The sequence below is a fragment of the Falco peregrinus genome, chromosome 6 (assembly GCF_023634155.1).
Source record: "Falco peregrinus isolate bFalPer1 chromosome 6, bFalPer1.pri, whole genome shotgun sequence".
Classification (NCBI taxonomy): domain Eukaryota; kingdom Metazoa; phylum Chordata; class Aves; order Falconiformes; family Falconidae; genus Falco; species Falco peregrinus.
The window spans coordinates 68,935,651-68,959,830 of record NC_073726.1 but is presented as its reverse complement, the minus strand read 5'-3'; the positions used below and the strand labels follow the sequence as shown (position 1 = coordinate 68,959,830).

The following is a 24,180-nucleotide window of genomic DNA, read 5'->3' as shown; positions in this document are numbered from 1 at the left end:
GGTAGTACAGAGTAGCAGAGTTTCTCTAAAATCTAGAGAATTACACTGATTTTTCTGCCTGAGGATTCCACATAATGATAACAACTTATTTTTCTGCACTGTGACTTGATTCTGGCTGCATACATTTCCATTCCACTGTCAGTTACAGTTGTTTTGGGTTTTTTTCTTTTGCTTAAGTGAAAACTGAGACTTAATTTCAGCTAAGACCAGACATATCAAATTCAACTAAATGAAATGTTGTGGAGGGGAAAGGAAGGGCATTTTGACTGGGGAGAAAAATGAGAAGAAGGGACTGTAGAGCAAAGTGCGAATTTTATCTGAGATATAACAATATCTGCAGCAGCAGCAGTAGCTAGCAGGCACAACTTTCTGGACCTAATCTCTTCAACCATTAGTTTTTCTTCCGTGCGCTCTGCTGCATGCTGGTTGAGAGATGGAGAGATCGGGATCGCTGCTGCAGCTACACAGCCCATGCCAGGAACCTCTTGGTACACTGGCTGCATCACCGTGTCCCAGCCCAAGTGAGCTCATGAGGCTCAGCTGGACTCGGAGACGTAGCACAGACACGTAATGAACACAACTGTCACGGAAAGTCTAAGAGGGACACTTGTTCCATGGACTGCCTGGACAATGAAGAATTGGCGTGCCACCCCCTCTCTCGCCCCCCAGCTGATGCCAAGGCGGCCGGCCGGCTGCTGGCAGATGAATAGTAGGTCTGTTCCAGCAGCTGCGCGTCCCGGTCCAGCGAAGAGAGTCTCTGGGAGCACAGAGTGCCCCACTCCGTGTACCGTCTGCAGAGGAAGAGAGCTGGGGGCAAAAGGATGGCCTCAGAAGGAGAGAACATCAATCTTCAAGTGAGTCCATCTTGGGGAAATACCCGTGGGAGGGAGAAGCGGGAGGGAAGATCCCCAGTTTTGGGGAAAAAATCCACCGCTCCTATCATTCACTCCTCAGTTTTGGCAGCTAATTTCCCTTGAAAACTCAGTGATGCTTTTTTCCTCTGCTCTCCTTTGAAGAAAAGGTAATGGCAGGATCTCTGCACTGTTCTGCCAGGAGCTGTTATGAGCCTTTTTCCAAAAGAGTGAGGGTAAGAGAAGAGGTATTACTAAAAAGAGCTGCTTTTTGGGGGAAGGAGAGGCAGCAGGGGCAGAAGTTAGCCTTCAGCTTTCAGAAGGAGGCAGCACATACTTTACAAGCTGCAAAAATCTGAGCTGTTCCTCATCTCACAAAGCCTTTCTCTGTTTGGCACAAAGTGCTCCCAATCTGGAGAGGAGGAAAAGAAATAAATACAGCAAATGCTGAGGGAGCACAGAGGCCAGAGTTTCCTATGTAGAGTTTATAGGGAAACAAAACTTCTTGGTGAAGCTCTTTCAGTTCTCTGTGTTCCACTTCTGACTGTTTGTGTTTTTTAAGAAGGTTGTTTCTTGTGCTCAGCGTGTGTTCTAGGCAAGGGCAACTGCCCAAGGGTTTGGAAAAAGAAACTATTAGAGATGAAATGGAATCAAAAGCCCAGATCACAAACAGCCATCAAACTTCAGAAGTTCAAGTCCAGATCCACACTTCAGACAACTCTGGAGAAGGGAAGAACATGAAATGTTGGCCAGGGCACAGCTTCCAGCCCTGAGCAGGCTGGCAGCAGGGTCCAAATTTTGTAGCTGATTTTTCTGTCTGTGATGATCTTAACCATCCTTAGACTTGAAAGTGGGGAAGTCTACCTGGGGGTTCAATATTTGTTTCTTTGGCCCACGTCAAAGAAACTGAAATGGAAAGATTTGTGCCCTTGGAAATAATCAGTACAATTATGCTTAACTAGAAAGGAGGACTCAGGCACTGCGATCCTGCAGAATGTATCTCCACTGAGAAATGAGGTACAGAGCAGTTTTTGAAGACCTAGGAACAATTATGCTCAGATAAGAGACGTGGCACAGGTAGCTGTGACAGCTGGTGAAAATGCACTCTATTTAGGACTGGGGAATAGAGAGGTTAGGCTTTCCTGGAGCTAGATAATAAGGAGAAAAATACAGAATCAGTAAGCCAGAAACTGGGGGCAAAGGGCAGGGGACAAGAAAATTATGCTAAATAAAAGTCACATTAACTCCTTGAATACTAAATCATTCCACACAATAGAAAGTTTCAGATCTATTGTGGATTTGAAGCCCAGGTTTCATAGATGAAAAAATCAGCTTCACCAATTAAATGCTCATAAACTTCTGAAAAATCCGAGGTTTAAATTTTTCTCTTTCAACCCATCTTGAGGTTAAGTGAAGACCCGAAAGTGGTTCTCAGCATCTTCAATCTTTATGATAGTCAAATAAATAAGCCCAGAAAGTCAAAGGTTCCTTGAGTTACAAAACTGAAAAGAGCCTACCTATCTGTTTTTAGAGGAGGAAGATGTGGAGTGTTTCTATCCATGTCTACACAGGTTGCCACAAGAAAAATCTTGCTACTGACCAGAGATTTTCTTTGTGACACCTTACAGGGATTTCATGAAGTCACTAGACAGCACAAAATATAGGTGAATGCACACCGATTCCTGCATGCTTATGACCAGGAAATACACAGCACTAGCAGGGGAGGGAAAAAGCATTACATATGACCACATAATGTGATGGATGTACTCAATCCCTTAACCAAACTAATAGTAGTTTGATTCAGGCTGCAAAGAAGGTAAAGGCCTAAGCCATAAACAGGCTATGAACTCCTCTAGATTCAATCAGTTCTCTGAAAACTCACAGAGGAGCAGACTGACACAGAAAGCATTGATGCATATGGGCTTGGAACACCGATCATGCAATTAATACATGAATAGGGGGTGACTTTTCCAAGACTCATTTATCAAGGAACAAAGAAAGTTGGGGGTACAAGGTGTCTCATGCGTACCTTTACCATTGTATGCAGTTTGACTACGAGCCAACCACTTTATTCCATAAATGTGACAGCCTAAATGAGCCTTCTTTGAGCTCTCCTGGCTAAGCAGCCTGGCTGCATGGTGCTAATCTCCCCTTGAGCTGAGATGCTTCTCAAGGTTGCTTCTTGAGGCAGAGACACCTTTTACCAACAACAGATCTTTGGTAAGCAATTGATATCATGCATAACCTTGTAGTATGGTAACTTTGATTTGTGCCTTGGTAACTTTGATTTGTGCCTTGATAGTTTTGAATCACTGTTCAGATGATTGTGCCGTACAGTAATAGAGTGAACCTTGCCAGTGAACTTTGTTAAGTTGCATTTTTACAACACCGTATTAAAACCAGTTTCGCTAATAGCTTTGATGGTGATTCTTTAAGCAATCTAAATCAGCCATTTGCAACAGATTGGCATAATCATCAGGATCCTAAATTGGGATTTGCAACACATAGCTGAGGCAAGCAGAGGGTCCTGGCAATGACGTGACTTGACTAGTGTGAGGTGGTGGGAGGAGTGATTAGTGGTGGAGAAAAAAAAGAAGTCTTTCGGTTGAAAGTACATTTAAAAGCCTCTTTTGAGTCCCTGCTCTGAGCACTGAATGCAGAGCAGGTGTCATCTTGGAAGTTTCCAGCTGTGGGTTTATGAAGAGCTTGTGGGAATGTGCACTGCACACTCTGGGGTGGTAACGCATGACTCACACCTCCTCAGAAAGCTCCTGGGTGGACTAGCAGGAGCAGTCATGAGAGTTAACTATGATACAATACAGAAATAGGAAATTTTATGTATAGGAAGAGGGTCCTGTGCCCAAAGCACTTGCACAGTACCTGCTGGCATTTCTTATACAACATGTGCGTGGCCACCCTAAACAAGTAACAACAGAATGAAAACAATGTGATTCTCTGGCCTAGCATAGGAGAGAGCTAGAAGAGGCAATCAAGATTTAAGAAGGCTCTAAAGAGAACTGATCAGTCCCCAACTTTTTTGCTTATTCTAAAACATGAGAACAGGAGCTCACTTAGCAAAATTGAAAGTCTTCATAACAGGAGACACTCCCTCAGCCAGCTTGTCATCAGCCTGTGAAATTTGCCATCTCCTGGACGAAGTTAGAAGGTCAAATGTTGGAGCAAACATTGAGAAGAGGTCGGGAGGTCCAGTAACAATATTTACAGTTAGGCAAGCTAAAAAAGGTACTTTTAAATCCCATAAGCCAATAGCAGGATAAAAATAAATATGCTTTTCAGTTCCCTACAGGCAACGGCACAATTGCTGACCAGACTACGAGTGATACCGTGCATTAGGGAAGTTATACACCAATTGTCTCTAAGTGAGACCTAGGACTCCTTTTTAACAGTAAGAAGTATCTCCTGTTAATCCACTTTCTCCCTCACAAAAATTCTCTTTTATGTGTGTTTCAAAGAAGTTTGTTTTCCAGTTGTGACTTCTAGGAAGACCAATAAAACCTCAAACTATGCACAGAAAGATGTAGAAAGGAAATTGTGCTGAAGTGAAAAAGCAAGCCACAAGGCTGTAGAGCAGCCTCACCAGATCTATGCCAGCCAGCCAAGTGCTAAGACAAAAGATAAAACTTGAATTTAAATCTTTTAATTAAAAAGATTAATTTACCTATAAAAAAATAAAACTTCAATGTCAATTAATTTGAATTATGCATTTTTCTTCCCAGACGTCTTTATTTGTGGCTTCAAAGTGAAACTTTCATCTTCCCCTGTTAAGCATCTGCCATTAAAAAGAAACCAGGCAGGCAGACCAGTAACCTGATGAGATATAACAGAGTGCTTCCTGAGATAGCTGGGATCAGAAAAACACATTTGGGATAGAAACAAATAAAACAACCCAACAAGATCCCATCACCAATTTCTTTTAACTTCAGGAAATAAAGCTTTATAAATTAGAAAAGAAGTATGGCTTTGACAGTCACACTCTGGCTGATTTATCTGCACTTCTTTATGCTATTATTCCCCTGACTCTCGCCTCCAACCCTTCCATAGAGATTTGCAGGGGGGGAGAGAGGAGGAGGGAGCCATACAGGACAGTTCTTTTCAGTAGCAAAAGACCCATAAAATCTGTTTAGCTGTGTACCTCAGCTGCTGCAGTTCATGATCTGGCATCTTAACACAACCCCGTTTCATCGGTGATTTAAGCTAACGTACCAGACTTTGAATGGGAAAGACTGAGACAACATCCGTTCCACCACTCCCACCATGGCAGCAGTAACCAGGGGAAAGTCAGAGGATGGCTGAAATCAGTAACACTCACACATTATTGCTATGGCTAAGTCTGTCAGACCCCGAGATGAATATTCCAGAACAGAGCAAAGATTGGGCCTGACACAAAATGGCTCCAGAGTTTTATTAGGTTTGTAGTTTTATATTTTCTTATTCATGCATGGGTGTTATGTTCTGTATAAATGGGTGTTTAAGGGACATGCACCAGATGAATGTCATCCATATTTGTATTGCAAAAGAGGCTATATATTTTATGTTGCGTCTTTCTTTTTGTAGTTTCTTAGTCTTTGGATAAAAAAATTTACAGTCCTCTGGGATGAGAAGCAAAAATAATACCTCACCATTTAGGGAATCATTCATACATCAAAAGTAAAAAGAGTAAACAGATAAAATAATCATTCTGGAAAGCAGACCCTACTCTGAAAATTTTTGGCAGAAACTGGTGAATACTTTGCATGCAAAATACATCTGCAGAAATAAAGACAGGTTTACAAGCAACTTGCAAGGAAAAAAGATTTAAAATAATTGGATAGTTTACTTCCAGTGCTCAGTTTTTTACCAGATCTACAGCAGGAAGATTTTAGACAGGCAGATAAATAGAGCTAGCTATAGGCCTGACAGTGCGGACTTTTCTGAAATACCCACAAAACAAATGGAAAGTCCCACTTACCACTGTAAATCCCATCTCCCACATCCCACCTTCAGTCTAGGCTTAATGAGGGGATGCAAGAAGTGTGTTAACAACTGGGTTAGACTTTGGAGTTTGTGTTTTTTTGTGGCTTTAATGTGTGCCTTGAGGCTGTGATGTGCTTACAGGTTCTTGGGTTTTTTGTGGGTTTGGTTTTTTTTATTTGCTGGCTTCTGCAGCAACAGCCAGTTTGTGCTTTCCAGTGCTGTAGAACCTTTACTCTCCTTCAGTGATTTCCTAGAACAGTGTCAGTCTGATATCACCAACCATGGGGCAGTGTCCTTGCTCCAGTGGACTTCAGTAGCGTTGCTTGGGTTCTGTAATTTGGCCCGGATATTGACAGTCTGCATTGAGAGAGAGAAAGCCTTTTGGAAAGAAAATCTCAAGTGCTTACAAAAGAGCTGCTCCTGTGACATGCCTGTATGGTGTGTGCAACTCAGCCATCCAGAGTTTAAGGAACTTGTCTCACTGTATTTTTAACTAAACTAACCCTGTTACTACAGCCCCTCAAACAGGATCCCACTCCTCGTTCCCAGAGGTGCACTACACCATGTGTGGCATTCATTTGACCCTGGTAAAGCTGGTTGAGAGAGCTAAACTCGGAGGAAACTAACCACTTTTTGGCAGGGTTAGTGTTCTGGTTTGCTGTCCTGCAGTGAATCATACAACCGCCAATGACTAAGATTGTGTGGCCATGAGAGCATGCAGAGGCAGCAGGATCTCTCGTTTCAGTGGCAGCTACCCCTCGCTTCAGATGAGTTAGATGAAGGTCCAAGCCCGGGTCTAGCCAGTGGAAGAAGCAGGGAGGGCCCGAACAGTAGCGATGATTGCTCTCATTAGCGGATATCACTCAGACTGCAAGATTTTGGACTGCTACCTGAGAGTAAAGCCTTCGCAGGGCTAGCTAGAGGCTTAGGCAAGAGATTCACTATGCCATAGTTAGTTAAAAGGCAGGTGTGAACCAGGATATGATGCTTTGGAGCAAGAATGATCCTATGCGCTTCTCCCCCAGCCACAGGGACCTGCAAGTCTGATAGCATTACCTGTGCTGGTCCCAGGAACCAGTAACACACACTAGAAGACAGACAAGTGTGATCACAACATGTTGAAAAGGAGACTTTTCCTTACAGACAGTACTGATTGGTCCTTTGTTCTATAGTCAGATGTAGTGTTTTTTCTCTCCCCTATACATTCCTCCTGCCTGCTCTACCTGGACACGGCCAGCCTTCCCACTTCGGGTGAACATTCACTTATGCCCTTCCCAAACGTGGGGATGGTATTTTTCATCTTGAGGAACTGGACCACAGGTTTTAGGGTATTTGGGGGAAAATGAGGCACATATGGAGTCACATATATCCTTGGAGTTATCCCACAGAACTCAGACGCCTCACACCAGAGGCTGGTCTGCTCCCTCATATCCCACCTTGTTGAGGGATGGTGAAAGAAAAGTATCAATGTCTTTCGGAGAGAGCAAGCCTGGCACCATGCTGTGTACTGGACAGGCCATGTCCATGGCGAAACCCTGCATGTGAAGGTAAAGAAGGGAAAGAGGAGAAAGGGGCGGTTGATAGAGAGTATATCATATAGTCAGTTAGCTGGACTGACCCATTGGGCAGTGAATCCGCTCTCACTGAAACAATAGTTTCCTCCCAAAAGAGTCCTCCCACAGAAGAATACAAGGGACTGCTGTTAAATGGGATTCTTCTACTGGGTTCAGGGTTAAGGTAGGATTAAGATAACCCTGCAGCAGAAAAAAAAGGCAATGATGTGCTGTTAGAACAGTCATTTCCTCAGATATATCTAAAAAGTTGCCCACCAAGTGCTATAAACTACAGAAAAGAGGCCGTGCTGCCAGAGGACACTGACTGCAGATCATTCAGGCCTTGGGCCTGCTGAGGGCGAAGCTGCCGTATGAGTGGTGCCACCTCTTTGGCCTCACAGGGATGAGGCATGCCCAGACCTCCCTGGGCTGCATGAGAGGCCATGTGGCACCAGACATAGGAGTTTCACTCAGACCTGGGGCTGCCATAACAGTACGTAACAGGACATTTTCCCCCACTGCCTTGTAGGGCTGGTTCATTGAAGACCAGAGTGCACAGCACCTTGCCTCCATGTCCAATAACCACAAAGGAGCCAAAGCTCTGGTCACAGCTAGAAACGCTCAAAGTTGCAAGGCAGGGGAAATGGGCTGTATAAAAGTTACCTGAGGAAGCCCAGACATTTTTGAAGAGGAGATTGGGAGGGCAGGAGTCACTTGAGTTGGGGGGTGCTGCCACCTCTCTTGAGGTAAGGGGAGAGGACCCCAGAGGCTGGCAGCTACAGAAGTTTATTAATTATAACGGATTTCTGTGCCTACTTTATAAAGCTCATACGACTGAAGCAGGAAGAGCAGAGAGGGAGCAAGGCCCAGGAGGCACATGGTCTCCCTGCAGGGGTGGGGAAGAGGGTTAAGTGCCACAGGATCTGAGATAACAAGATGGTGCCTGTGCAGCGCCAGAAGCTGAAGGGACACTCAGGGCCTTCCACGGTAGGGGCCCCACACCCCACTGAGAGTGGTAGCAAGTCAGTGTGGCTACACTCCGTTCAGAGGACAAGGTCAGCCAGCAGCCACACGAAACCATCCCAAGACAACCCTCCTGCCGCCCCCATGCTGCACCGCCAGCTTGGCCTGTCCTGCTCACAACACCTGCATATCCACCACCAGTGGGACCCCTATCCCCTCATTCCACCATCTTCTCCTCAGCTACAACCTTTACGGGCACCATCTCTCACCAGATACTTCTTTTACACATTGAGATACAGATACATCTCACCCACACTGCATCTTACAGATCTGAGTGCACAAGGAGTGGGTTTTAGTTAGTAAGTAATTATAAACCTGATTATGGTGGTGGCAACACACAGTTCTCCTGGCTGGCCAACAGCAAAACTTCACACTGAGGCATCTTTGTGAGTGGGAGTCCTCTGCAATGTGAAGTACCCATTAAACCATGGCTAAACGGATTTTTGTGTCTTTTGCCAAAAAGTTGCCTCCCTCAGCTTCATTCCAGCCCATGCCTGAGGACTGAACCATGCACCTGCTTTTCTGCTCACCCTCAGCTATCAAACAGGTATAGCACCTCCACTCATTTAACCACTAAAATGGAAGCTTTCAGCTCAAGTCACCATTTCTTAGTCTTTCCTGAAAAATATGAGTTAATTTGTTGTTTCTCTTCTGAGAACCAAAAAAGGGCGATGCTCCATGCATACAATAACAACACACAGAATTATGAGCTTCTCCAAGTACAAAGGGGTACATGAGCATTTCGACTGCCATTTCCCCATCCCTGGCTTATGAGTCAAATGTTTATAAAACTCTCTCTGAGAAAAGGCAATACAAGAAATGAGCTCCGCTACTGTAATCTAGACTGCCCCAGGTATGTAAACACATAACAGAAACATTTGAATTGGACACCAGAATGATGGAAAAGCTGCAAGATTCACATCACCAGTTACCATACACCTTGACATACTCCTTTGAACCAGGCGAGTTATAATTCCTTGTCAAATTATATGAATCAGATGTGTGACTCTCTAATTACAGCTGTGAAAACCATTATACTCAGGATCTTAAAACTTTCTATTCAAAATAACCCTTGAGGAAGAAATTTCTCACGAAGCTGCTTGGTCAAGGTTCATCGAGTGCTGGAAATTCTGGGGGAATCCTGTCAGGAGATTTAGAGAAATGAGAACAAGCAAATGAGGTGAGGTACCGATATGTGGATTGTTCAGGCTCTTTTTTTTTTAATTTAGGGTTTTAATTTTTGTGGATATTTATGCATATTTTCAGCAGTTCTATTTTTGCACTCACACAACTCCAAATAATATTTTTGGGAATTAAAAAAAAAAAAAGTCCCAAATTCACCACAGACTTTAGTTATGTAAGAAAAATAACTGCTCCTACCAAGCTAACAAGAGCCAAAGAGCAACCAATCATTCTTCTGTAACCTGTTTTGCTGAAGGAATGTTTCTTCAGAAAATAACAACACAACAATACTCTGTACTCTGACAGGACTTGTGTGAGAACAAAGTTCTGCTGTCCCTAGTTCTCCAAGCATTGTATAAATATCAGTGAATTTAATTTCACAATCCCCACATGGAGCAAGAGGTGTTTTCCTACCTATTTTACAGATATTAAGTCAAGACAGAGATGGTTAAATGACCACTGATGCACTCAAAGACACACAAGTAGAAAGTGAGTGACAGAAGCAGGAATGAAAGACTGAGCATCTGTGTTTGGATGGGTGGATTGCCATGGAGCAGCAGTGTGTTCTGTGGTTTCATCTCTGCTTCTCACTGACTAAATGCTTAATCTCCACTATTTTTTTGAAGAAATTGTTAAATATTGTTTTATTTAGTCATCAGAAATCACTCTGTTACTTCACACAATGTAAAGAAGAACATTAACTGAAGCTGTCAGTAAGAGATGATACACAGTTACTTCCCTGCTGAATGTACTTCAGCATCAACTGGAAACAAATTTTGACACACTTTCCAAAGTTCAGGCGCATAGCTGTGTTTGCACCTCTTTCTTGATGGAGCTAGAGTCATGCTCAGCCATGTTGGTATAGGAAGCAAACCCCAGAGCCGAAGCAAAACAAACTAAATTATATTAAACATAAATTCTGACTCAGAATGACCATACAGGTTCTTGATGCAACTATTCTACTTTAAGTTTGCACCTTTTCTTAGCTGATTCAAGATTAAATGTTCGTGCACATCCCTGTGTGATTTCAGGTTGTGGTCACACATTTTTTGCTGACTGGAGCTGAAGCACTGGAGGGGGGAGGTTCATCTTCACCACCACTCTCAATTATTATTGCTGCCTCAGTGTAACTGCTCAATCACTCTATCAAGACTGTCTGGGCTAGGAACCCTCCATTACTAAAGTGTCTAAACTAATCCAGAACACTGTGAAAGAACTTATTTAGGGAATATGCAATTAAATCTTCTAAGGAAGAATTAAGTCCCCTGACTTCACAAGTCTGGACAGAGACAGAAATAGCAGCTCATTTAGATAGGCCTTCATCCATCTTATTGCAATGGGATAATTGTTTGCATACTTGGATCTTGGCTGGTCATGTTAGCTGAAGATCTAGTTCTTCTGGGATGATCAGAAGACCATGAGATACACAATCTGGGTTCTTCTTAACTTAGATGTGAAGAATAAGGAAAACAAACACAAATACAATAAAAAAATATTCCTTCGTAACATAAACGTGGGGTTTTTTCATCTTTTGTCCATAGTGATACCTTGACTGGCAATCCACACTGATCAGAGAGACATCCAGCAAAGGATTAATATGCTACAAGAAAATATAATATGCTGCTGTTTTCTTTTAACAGAAACAGATCTGAACTCCATCTTCATGTGCTAGATTCTTGGGAGCTGATTCTGGACCAGCTCCTTAGCCAGCCCCCATTTTTGGCATGCAGCTGTGAAAAAGTTGCCGAAGGGAGTTGTGTCAAAGGGCTTTTGCTTTGCTCTTAATGGCTCCACGTACAGTCTGAAGGAATCTGAAACGCTCACGAAATGTGGTTTCCCCTCTGGTGTTTGCTGTTCAGCTGGCTCAGCAGCTCAACCATTTAAAACCATTGTGAGTGGATTTAGCACTTGTGAAATAATGCTGGCCTATTCAGATTCAGACAGGGATGGCAAAGTCCACCAGCACAATAAAAGCCCCTCTACCCTCCTTCTCAGATGAGGATCCAGGATGCAACAGAGTTTGAGGGAGAAGACTACTCCTATCCAGGTGCAGCTATACAAATCTTGGGGAAAAGAGATAGGGGCCTACCAAAATAAAAAAACTAACACATGCACAGAGGAGCCAGTATCTTCATCGTGCCAGAAAAAGAAAAAAAAAAAAACAACCCACAAAACAAACACACCAAAACCCGACTACTTCAGTATAGGAAGCAAATAATGAAGGAGAGGAAAAAAAAACCAAACCAGGAGTGCAGCCCCAGAAGAGAGCTCCAGTGAAGTGTGATCCACAAAACAGGTTATGAATGTTAGTAAGCAAAAGGGGGAGAACAGATACAGAGAACTGAGAGTCCTGGAGGTCTCCATTCCAAGAAACCAGAGAAGATGGAACTCCCCACTTCATCCTAGCCTGAGCAACTAAGTATAGCAAGAGATACGTTTCACATCTGAGCTGATCTAATAATACTAATAATAATAATTCTGCTGAGACCATGAAAAGAAAGAGATAACTAAAGCTATCTCTGATGTTGACAGCGTTGCAAGCCCACGGTAGATCTGTATCTTTACACAGAGATTTGAACTCAGGACCAGGTTTAGACAGGCAGCTCAAGAGCAGATGGCAACAGGTCTTGGTGGCTACTAATTAGGTTAGCTTTTGGTTAGCGATGTTGAGCTGAGCAGCCCACTGTTTTATTTCCAACCCCCTCTGTGCTACCTTCAGCCACAAGCCTCCAGGCATATCCCTGAGTTATTGGACTCGGTCAGTTTTACAGTATTCACTTTTTTGGGCCATGGCAAAATGGCAGTTCTTTTACAGATTCCCAGGTGGGGGAACGGGCTCAGGGTTCGGATGAGGGCCAGCATGGTGGTGAACTCAGGTGTTTACAGCCAGGGTGGGGCAGGGTCGCTTTAAAGGCTTCCTCTTGCCTCACTCACACAATATACAAACAGGGACATTATCTCTCCTGTGGGAGCAACTGACTCAGATGCTTGGCCAGCTGCAGGGAAAGGTGTCTCTGTAGCCGCCAACAGCTAGCTAAAAAATAAAAAGATGCATCACTTTGTGGCTGCAAGTGATAACAATACATTCCTCTCCATTCTGATCCAAAAGCAATTTTTTTTTTTCCTTTGTTCCCCTCCCTGTTTTTTCCTATCTGACGAGAATTTGTTTCTCAGCTAGGAGCCTAGTCTGTCTGTTATTGCTGTGCCTAACATAATTTTTATATTCCTCCCATTTTTTTATTTTACGTATGATGAGATGACTTATGAAAAGTAAAGTTCAGCCAACCAAACCTCAAAGGAGTTATGCAAAAGCAAGTAGCACTGAGCTTTACCATAAGCCTTGTACAATTAACCACGTATGTCCATGGACTTGATAAATCTGTTTATGAAGTACATTGAGGGTATATACTGGTGCAGCTCTGGCTGGACCAATCTGAAATGATACTGTTCTCAGTGGCTATCCTTCAATCAGAAGACACAATCTCTAGCACTATTCTTGACCTCTCTGAGAAATAAGGGACAGTGCCTAGAGGACTAACTCCTCCAGCTGTATCAGCCATTTCCATACACATGGCACATGACAAAGTACTTCTTCATTTGTTATCATCTGCTTAGTAGGCATAATTGTAAGGCTGATTCAGCAGAAATGAGAGCAACACTTGTGGGACGTTTGTTTTAGGACCAGCAAAATACACAGGCTAAGAGAACACTGCTATTTACTGATCACAATCTTTGTATGGAAAGATCTATATCCTTTGAAGGCTGCCTTCTCCTCTTGGTGCATTGTGAAGGGCAGGTAGGACTCTGTGACTCCTCTTGGTTATGCTATAGATAATATCCTGTGGGCCCAAAACTGTGGGAATATTGTATCTGTTACCAAGCAGCATTCAGTCTGCCTTTTGCCCAAGGCACCTGTATTACGTACACAATCAACGCTAACATGTTGATACCTGTGAGCAAAGGGAAATTCACATTCTGTACTCAAATACTGCAGCAGCCAAGGTGTTAGAAGGATGTATGAAATTAAGGTAGGGAGGGCAGGGAAGGAGAGGAAAGTCTTCACAGCTGCCTTCAAATGTAGTGGGTGTAGCTGAATGAAGGCCTTCAAGGTGGAAGACTGAAGAGGTATCCTTTGAGGCAGTATATTTTCAGAAGGTAGATTACAAGGTAAGACATTTTCAAAAGACCCAATGAAAACAAGAATATTTGGTGCCAGGGTCAAGAACTGAGGAGAACAATTGTAACAATGTCACTAAATGTTTATCTTCTTCTCAAGTAGGGATAAATATAGAACAAGAGTCAGTGGTGATGATGATCATATTAATAAGTGGAAAGAAGTTTCTTTTGCCCATCTTCTCTGGTCATATCAAGCAGCAGCATCGGAATATCAGGGTGCCCAAACAAGATATGAGAAACTGTGAATAAGAAAAAAGGGGAAGACTGGCATTTGGTTGTGTTTTTTCAGAAAAAGACTGTAGTGACTGCACAGAAAAGCACCACAAAACCCCTCCACAGGGCTATTGCACAACACATTGACAATAAAGCTGAGCTTTTCCAATGACAGTGAGCTCTGCTGGAGGAGGCAGAAACCAGAAAAGTGTGATCAAAAGTGAATAAACTATAAGAATAAGCTCCTCCATCACTTCATGCTAGGTATGTATAACTGTTTCAACATACACCTAAAACTGAGAGCTAATATGATCTGCTTCTCTGAGCTCATGCCAATTAATGACCATTACAGCCACCATGCTGCCTCAAACACAGGCATCCAGTGCCTAGTCTGCCCCACGTGGTCCAGGGTTTTTTCCCCCTCCTTCTCCCCTAACTCTTCCATCCTCCTCAAACATTCAGGAGTTCATTTGGACACAGCTTTTTGGCTACTCCTTATAAGGATCCAGCACCAGTACAAAACATGTCTGAACCTCACTTGAAATCCAGGGCATTTGTTCTGCATTAGTGGTTCCCACATCTTTTGTCCCTTGGTCACCTTGAAATGAGGAACTACAGGATAAACACCAGATAAAGTGACAAAGGAATCATAAGAAACGTCTGTTCCTGCAAAAATTTGTTTCCAGCTCCAGAAACTTGCATGTTCAGTGGCTGAATGCAAATGTGTTTCAGAAGAAGACTACATTTGCAGAATTTGGGCATTCAGTTGTCAGAGAAATGGTTATTCTGCTTTAATCTCCTTCCATTTCTGTTCTGGCCCAGAGGCATTTGCTTCCCCAACACAGTCTCCTAGGGAGGCCTCATTTGCTACACCCCTTCCCAAAGGTCTCCCAAAGCAATGTCTGCTCAGGAGATCTCTGAAAAACACAATTGTCACTAAGGGGATTTGGGCCTCCCTTTAATTTCTGCCATGCTGCACTATAGCTCCTCATTATAAAGTTAGCTCTTAAAGGTTCTTTGTCTCTGCAGGGTTGAAAGTTGCTGACTGAATGTCTGGGCCCAATTTTCCAGCAGTCTTCCTTTAACTGGCCAGTCTCAGCTATGCAAAGTGTTTGCATAATGCTACAAGATCATTCACATCCATCTTATTTAACATTTTGAACTTGTTTTCCAAAGGGGTTAATGAGAAAACAAAACACAGCCGGAATAGTAAGTCACCAGAAAAAAAGTACTAGCTTAATCTTTTAATATAGAGACCGAACAGCAGTTCTTTTCACAGAGGGAAGAGGACTGACATTTTTTTCTAATCTGAGAATGCAGTTCTCAGGGACAGTGTATGAGAAAACAGCAGTAATCTACAGAACACCCAGGAACAGTTGTTGAAAGATTCCCAGGGTGTTACTTTTGGCAGGACATCAGGTTCCAGTGAAACCCACTGAAAACACTAGACTAACAACAATAATAATAATATTTTACACAGATGAAGTGTCTTTCATCTAAGGGTCACAAGAAGGCTTCAGCAAATGGTGAAAGAGCTCCTTGAGGAGGGGTAAATGAAACTGATGCTCTGTAGATGTTGCCACTGATTCACTGATGTAGAAGATAGGTTATTGTGTACAGTGTTAGAGGGTACAGAAAGAAAAGAGTTAACATGTACAGGCAAGCTTGGGAGCATTCTTCGTAGTGAACTTGCATAGACATAGTAACCTATTTTTTAATGTTTTCAGTAAATCAGCTGCTGACATTCCACATACACAATTTGAGCACCTGTACACAAATCAGGTAACCAAAGATTACACTCTGAAAATACACAAAGTACTAGGTGAGTTCGTGCACAGCTACTTGACTCTAATGTGAAATTCTAAATACTATGCTAGCAATTCCTGCTTGGCACGCTCCTGTATGTTTTCTGAGACCAGTCTGGGACTTTAAAAATATGTATAACCATGTACAAGTATATGAAGAGTTAGGGACTAGAAATAAGAGACTGGGGCGGGCCACTTGTGAACTGCTAAAAGGTTTGGATCCAGACCCATACTTTGCACTGTTAGTCCGTCTCTGGGGGAACCATTCCACAGTGCGGCTACCTTTCACAAAACCCAGGATGCTGCATCACTCTGTGCCACATATGAGCCTCAGCCTATACTTCGTATATCATACTGTGAAGTTGATGCTTGTGGTGTTACAGTGGCAAAACTTCCAGTGGAGATACAGCTTCTACTGCATGATTAACCCCTTGTGTGGCTTAATTGGATTGCTAATGAGTTTTTGGCACAAGTATATCATCAAATGTTGCTACACTGACCTTACCTAAGTGACCTTAAGAGGACAACATATATTGAGATAAGTGGTTCCTTTCCTCAGGGTCTCTCAGTGTATATTTCATATGAGGATTACATCTTGCTCTTTGTAGCCATTTCCAGAGTCAACATCACCCTTATTTCCCAGCCCAGCACTCTCATCAGACAGCAAAAGCTGTTGAGAAGTCATTGTGTCCCAAACACACAGAATTCCTACTCATTGTTTACATGAAGGAAATTATGTGAAATAAGTCATGTTTCCTCTGTGTCATAAGGGTAACAACAATAGCAACAAAAGTTTTGTCATGACTCCCCCAGTCTAAGACAATGACTAACAACCAGAAAGATTAGATATCAGGATGATCTAATAGCCTGCTGCTCCCAAAAGAGGGAGGCCCTGAGCCTTTTCAGCCTACGACCCTTTGCTCCTCCTTATCTGCTGCTCCCAGAGACACATCCCACCTTGCCCTTGCACTGGCATTTGCCAAACCCTTCTCACAAACAATTCTGCTCATTAAAGCTGGAGAAAATCGTCTATTTTTCTTTCTTTTTTTTTTTTTTTTTTTTTTTAATTTATCTTGGCTTAATGAGCTGAATTGGCTCAGAACAGAATCTTATGAAAGCAAGAGTACAAGAGAACACAAGGCTCGTAGTAAGAGCATTTACTCTGGACTCTTATTAGATCACCATAGCTACAAGGTGTAACCCTCAGAGTTATGCGGAAGACACTGTCTTGCTGATAGCTTCACTTTTTCGTATAGATGACCATAGCCAGTTTCTAACATAATTTGGTCAAATCAGGAAGGGGATTAGCAGAATAACTGGTGTAATTCAGAAGCTGTATTCGGGTACAAATGCAGAACAGAGAATAATTCTGGCCTCTTAGAGCTGTGCCATGCAATACCACAAAAGAATGAAGAGGGGCAATTAGAACTGATGACACACAACTGGAATAGCTTTTATGGGTTGAACATACCATGATGGCAAGGCATCACAGCCACCAAGAGCTGCACAATGCTTTACTCACTATCAGATATACCCACATGTCTTCCCTGTGGTTTGAAACAGCATCTATCACTGGGCTAAAACATACAGAAGCACACTAAGCATCATGAGTCACTGCAGAATTCAAGTCCATTTTCTCCATCCAGTTTTGCTTGCCCTGGACCCAGAGGGCACCTTGTCAGAATCCTTAAAGAATCTTCAACTCCACCCCCAGTGGAATGTCTTCACCTCCCTATAGATGCGTGTGCATTTGTTCCTTTCATCACTCAGTTTCTGCACAGAGATGTGTAACTGCTATCATTGGACACAGGTTAAAGGTTTACAAATTGGTCTTAACAGCTGTATTTGGAAGCTAAGTTCTGAGAAAGTGAACTATTCTCATCTTTCCAGATTCTGGTTTTGAACAACCCCATAGTTACAGTCAGAGATTTAGAGAGATTTTTGTAGCATTAAAAGAATGGTTTGGAATTTCTCGTCCAGCCATCTGCCCTCAGACTTAGCAGATGACTCACTAGCACTCACCTCCATTTGTTACCGAGCTAAAACTTTTATCTCCTCAGCTTCTTGCAACTTCCACTCTATCTTTTCAGGAGCAGAGCCTGTTGTAATATGAAAGAACAAATAATGGGGGAAGTGCAGCTCAGAATTCAAGTTTTCAAAAGTGCTTGTGCTAAGTTGCAGCTGAGCTAATATGCACGTATGCACAGAGGCATTTGCACGCATAAATCACTGCTTGCTTACATCTGGCACACACGAAGAACACACTGTTTGGCACACTTTAAATGTGCTTCAACTACTGGACTGCATTCAGGTCTGCAGATAATTTTGAAAAAGCTTCTTTGTAGTCAGGAGACACAAAACCTTACTGAGTGTTTTGCTAATATTCTTATGTATCAAAGATGCTCACTGTTGCCTGCCATTTCCTGATGAAGTTTCTGCAGCCTTGCATTGATGAGATTATCAAAATAGGTGCTTTTCATTCTCGGGAAGTAGAAAACTATCTCCGTATCTCAGATGTTACTTGTTTACCCTGCTCAAGTTTGAAGCAGTACTTACAAGCAATCACAGTTCCTGAGCTTACTGCATAGTTTGACCAAACTCCAATTTCAAGGAAAGCAGCTACCTAAAGCAGCAAGTAGTTATACCATCTTATTCAGATCAAATAGTTTATTGCAGTCTCACAGAAGCTGCTCACCATTTTGCTTGTGCATTCAGCCCCAACTATGGAAGATACGGCCAGAGAAGTCTGAGGTAAAAATAGGTGCCACACCTAAACCGTTCTTACTGCCTTGTACCAGATTAAGGGTACATCAAGTACATTTTCCAGAGTGGTTTGTGAGAACCCATTAGTCAGTACAACATTGATCATAGTTCTTTACACTGTATTTTTTTCCCCTGTGAGTTGCTCAGATTCCTTCTGGGTCCTAAATGACAGCTTTTGAGAAAGCAGTATTTTTTTTTTACTCCTAACCTGGAAATTTACTATCTGCTCAGAACTGCTTTTGAGTTATGCAAGTCCAGATCTGTACTCCTTTCATAATCATCTACCATGGTAACAAATAGGGCAGCACTATGTCTGGTCCCTCAAGCTCTGTACTTGTGCCAAAGGTAACCAGTTATACTAGCATAATTAATTTTGATGCATTAATAACACAACAGCTTTTGTCTTTACCAGCCAGCATATTTGCCAGTAAGATTCATCAGACATAATTTAGCAAAGTCCTTTCCTCTGTTAACAGGGAGAACAATCCCTGAGTTTAAAGAACAGGGGAGGCATCTTCATTTAGGGATTAATCATCACTTTATAACTCCTGCAAAATTCACACTCCAGGCTCTGATTTAGTTACACACAATAACTGTGGCTTGCTAATTAAGAACAACATGGATATTAACCTTTCTTCTTTTAGGTTCTTGAATTGCTGATTTAAAACTTCTCGAGTGTGAGAAATGTTTCTAAATATCTGAGGTGTGAAATAGCAAGGACATTTGCATCTGCAGCCAAACCGACAGAGGCTGGAAAGAAAGGCATGATTTACATTCAGTACCTCAACCTATAACCTGGAGGACATCTGGAACTCTTCAAACACCAACCTCCACTCTATGAAAGAGGGACTCCTCTCCTGTGGGTACAAAGCAGATTCACCCTTTGACTCTATTTGTTGTCACTGAGGGAGCTTTAGCTTGAAATTATCCATTCCCTCCTATGACTTGTGTATGACGCAAAGCAAGAAGTACTCCAGAGACATGTGAAGCTGACACAAAGCCTTTCTGAACTCATTTGAAGTCTTGTCTTGGACTTTCACTGGAGTACCTAACAGGTACTCTTGCTTTTCAGTTCATGTAGGTTTTCCCAAAGATCTTGAGACACTCTCTATTGTAAACTGAGATGAAAAGAAAATGGTTTCTGCATCTTACTTAAGAAAGAAAAAAAAATAGTTCATTTTTTATTTCCAAAGTAGATCTCAATTACTCATTTGTCAATCCCAATAAAGCTACTCTTATAGTAGAAGGAAGATAATTTACAAGGTTCAGTCCACCACATCTACTGGATGTTAGTCTAGTCCTTTACAAGTGGAGTTTGATAGTGGTTCTGAATGGCTGGCATCATGGGATGACACATCATCTTAGCTTAAGACATTTCTTCTGATCATATACTATTAAAAAATATGTGATTAACTTTTACTTCAGTGCTCTATAAAAATTTTTTATTTTCCTGATTCCTTTGAACCTGAACTGGATTTGATAGCAGGTTTGAATTATGAAATTTTATGCCAACTTTGATTCAGTTGCATCAATAGCCTTGAGTTTTCCCCAGACTTTCACTTTGTTCACTCCTTTAATGCTACCAAGACTTGGTAATCCCTTTGTAAGTGCAGAATTCCTTTCTTAAGGGAGGGGGAAGGAAAAAAGGATTAAAAGCACACAAGATAACCTGCTGTACTAAATCAAAGCTTTCAAGAAAACGTGGCAGAGATGTAAAGAGGAGGCTATGAGAACCCTGGAGGCAGTGGCAGAATGCAGCATGTGCACAGGAGCACAGCACCAGTTGGGGCAGGCCTGGGGGCAGACATTAGGCAAATTAGGCATATTCAACCATGTCCCCATCATGAGAGGTTTCACAGGGAACCACATGACTCTCTTCCTATTGACTGTGATGAAGGGATTCTGAAGGTAGATAGTTAAATCATTTCAGCTGGGACATCTTCAGTGCATTCACACTGGAAAGGTCTACTCTTTCTGTTTCCTCAGTGTCGAGACACAATAGCACGTTGACTGAAAACTCGTTCTAAAGATGATTGTGGTATGTAGGGGTGATGGGGGGAAAATGGTCGTGGGGCAGAGTCTACTTTATTACTCAGGGACTTTCAGGTACATCTGCAAGACATGCACATTGCATAGCCCCATGCTGCGGTAGCAGAAACTGGGGGGTGGGTGGTGTCTTTGGAATAGAAAAAAGTGAATAGAATGAAAACCATTTGTATTGGATGCTACTATTAGATTTCATTGTGGTCTTTCTTTCTGTGGGATCCTGGATTCCCAAAGGAAAAGAATTGCCAGGAAGGTCCTTTCTGTGCATTTTCCAGGTAGCTACAATAATTTCTTACATATGGAGATGTCATTTCCACAATGCAGTGATTTCTCAGTTCAAGGATATATTCCAGAAAGTACAGACTTGCCAACTGTCCAGAAACACTAGGTAGTCCAAATGGGGCTGCTTCTTCATTTAACTGTCAAATTTATAGCTGATGTAAGAAGCGCCTTCTCTGTTTTCCTCTCCATTTCTAGATGTATTCCAAGGGATTAAATGCAGTTTTAAAAGCACTTATGATCTGTTAGCAGTAGTAGCCATCTCTTACCCTAGCTGTAGCTGGAAAAGCTACAGTGATTTTGCTAACATTCCAGTGAACTGATTATTCAGAGAGGGTATTTTTGATAGCAAGCCCTTAATTCTTCATCCTGTAGACCCAGCTGGTCCACAGAGACTGACATCATTTGACCACAAAATATAAGATACTAACCACTTCAGCTTTTGCCAGAGTATAAATTGATAGCTGAGCACTGATTAAAATTTCTTTTGGAATTGGTGTCCACTATATATGCTATTATTCACCAGTGGCATGCATTCAATGTCTCTACGCAATTAGCCAGTAGGGTTTTTTTCTATGGATATATTTGCCAAGATGAAAAACCAGAAAATATTTAAACCATTTCTAGTGTGTTTCCAACTGCTGAACTATGTTTTCTGAACCACATTGTTGAGTCGTGATCTAAATTAATGAATATTCTCCTGAGCAGCTGCTATTTAAACAGTGATTCTCCATTTTCTTTTTTGGTTATGAACTGTAAATCATTGAAGATTAACATGGTCAGGTGGGGCTACACATATGCACAATTGGGTTTGTTACAAAGCAAGTCATAATAGGCAGCCATTTCTTCCTCTCTCCAGGTTTGACAATCTAGTCTGGAATGATTTTATAGTCTTCTTTGGAATGATGAATATTCTTGAAACAAAAAATGTCCATCTTTCCAAATATATGCTGGTGTTGCTATTGCCAGTTTGACAGCTGTGACATAAGCAAATTTCACAAGAAAGTTTTGGTTATTGTTTTGGGGTTGGTTTTGTTTTGTTGTTTGGTGGGTTTTTTTCCCAGGCAGCTCAGTGTCCTGAAAGAGCTGATAATGAAATATTGAACAAGCATTGCTAACATTTACTTGGAGCAATATAACAGCTTATCTGTAAGTTCTAGTCAAAAAAAATCTTGATATGGAATAATTTTCCATTGGAGAAAAAGACAGTTCTAATAAATCTTTTCAGAACTGTGTTGACAGCACTAAATTTTTTGAAAGTTTTCTACCTAAATGTTTCAGAAACATTTCATCTTTTCATTTTGAAATAGATCTTTGTTTTGGATTTGATTGTCCTGGTATTTCATGTTACAAAACATTTAAAATATTGTTGGATTAGTTAAAACATTTTCTCTCAACTTAATATATATTTTTTTCCCTTTGACTTTTCTTTCCCAGACAATTTTGAAACACTTAGCACCATCCTTCCAGATCAGAACAAAATAAACTGAATGTAACCAAGTAATCAGGGCATATTACGCACTCTCCTCTGGATCAGAGCCACACAAGATCTGGATCAGTTACAACTTTCTGCTGAAAAGCTTGTCTCTTCATCTCAGGCTGCAGGGACTCACATACTCAGCTTTGGACATTCTCTAGTTAAGATTTCAGTGTCAAAGCATTGGCTATCACAACTGTAATCCTAGTGCTGTAAAACCCACTGAGTGTGTGGTCTTAGCAAATTCCATACTCTGTAGGAAGGTATCTTGAACAAACACTTCATACTTATAATACACTGATCAATAAAATGGAAGAGTTCATATTTTATGAGACTGTTGCATGGAGAACTGAGATTTTCTGCATAAAATATTGACCTTTCTTGATCTTGGAAAACAGAGGAAAAGCTGAAAGCAGTTAGTAACATACTATGTAATTATTGATTATATATAACTGTTGATTGAGATGCAGGTTTTCTCTAATCTTAACTATACTACAAGAAATTCAATGATGATTACTAGAGCATGTAATTGAGGTTGTAACAGATAAACCCTGGAAAGAGTTGGATATTTACTGGACAAAACCAGCTACTGCTCAAGCTGTTCTGGCATATACCAAGAATCAATCCCTTCCTAATCTGTTCTCAAAAGTTTAACCTATTCATGCATTGCTTCAGATGGCTTTGGTATAGAAAAGCAAAGCAAGCAGAGGTTTGTTTTGGTTCAGAATTTGACTTAGATAGTGGCCATGTCTATGGCTGCTGTGTTTTTGTGTTACGTTCAGATACGCAGATATCTCTGTAGAAGTTTGTAACCTACGGTTTGGCAGGGCAGGCTTAGCTGCAGCACAGCAGCCAGATGGATTTTGCGTGCTGAAGTCTGTTCGCCAAAGGAAGATGTGACATGTACTGGTATGCCTTGGGCTCTCAAGTAGTTATTTGTTCATGAAGAAATTACTATGCTCTTGCAGCCACACATATGACACCCCTCTGGTGCTCTTGGTTATTCACATACTTGAAAGATCCTGAAGAAAGTCATGCAATGCTGAGGCCAAGAGCTAAACACACCACCACCTTCAGGTGCTGTTCCATAGTTGTGTTCTGTTCAAGTAACCATTACAGAAAAAGACAAAACAGGAAGATCCTTCAGGTGGTTGAATACCCATCCAGCTTGTCATGCAACTACAATAGTATTAGTACAGTTCCACAGCCTTTTCAAGGGACATAAATCTGTTTAAGCCTTGCATAATCCTACTGACCAACTATTTACATCTTTGGAATTTCATTAAAGCTAAGTGAATCAATTAAATAAAAGAAACTTTTGATGTCAGGACATAATCAGATCTAAATGATACACTGCCTTCACTGTCTATTTAACTCTGCAATTTACTGTCATTTCAAGTCATGCTAGATTATTTATAAAGAGGAAAATAATAAAAGATACAGATATATGGGAGAGATGTTAGAATGTGTGCTGTTCTCTGGCAGGAAACTAAGCAAAAGCAGAGAAGTTGCTTCAGGGAAAATACAGCTTCCTTTAAAAAAATAAAAACCCAGCACTAAGAGAAATGTACTTTGCCATCATCACATGGCAAAGTCCCTATGAGCATTCTTGGTTTTGGAATCTCTTGAACTTAAACTTTTTGGTATCAATATCCTGATGCCGCAGAGCTGTTTGAATAAAGGTGTTACACAGGTTATGTGGTTAAACTAAAGAATTGACCAAGTCTAACTTTACCTCCAGTGTTAATAGATTGATAGAATAACTGCTGTATCAGCACCAGAGCTGACTCAAGTTTACCAGTGTACAGCGACACGCTCCAAAAGTTTAGGAAGGGTAA

The 24,180-nt window shown here is 41.7% G+C and overlaps 1 protein-coding gene across 1 annotated transcript in view; it reads left to right on the top strand.

Moving 5' to 3' along the window:
* Positions 1-719: 719 nt before the first annotated feature.
* Positions 720-24,180, top strand: part of NINJ2 (ninjurin 2) — a 49,763-nt gene continuing 26,302 nt past the window's right edge. Inside the window, exon 1 of the mRNA XM_005241763.3 lies at positions 720-854. Coding sequence (XP_005241820.2) covers positions 822-854 — 33 coding nt within the window. The 5' untranslated portion in view covers positions 720-821. The remainder of the gene's footprint in view (positions 855-24,180) is intronic.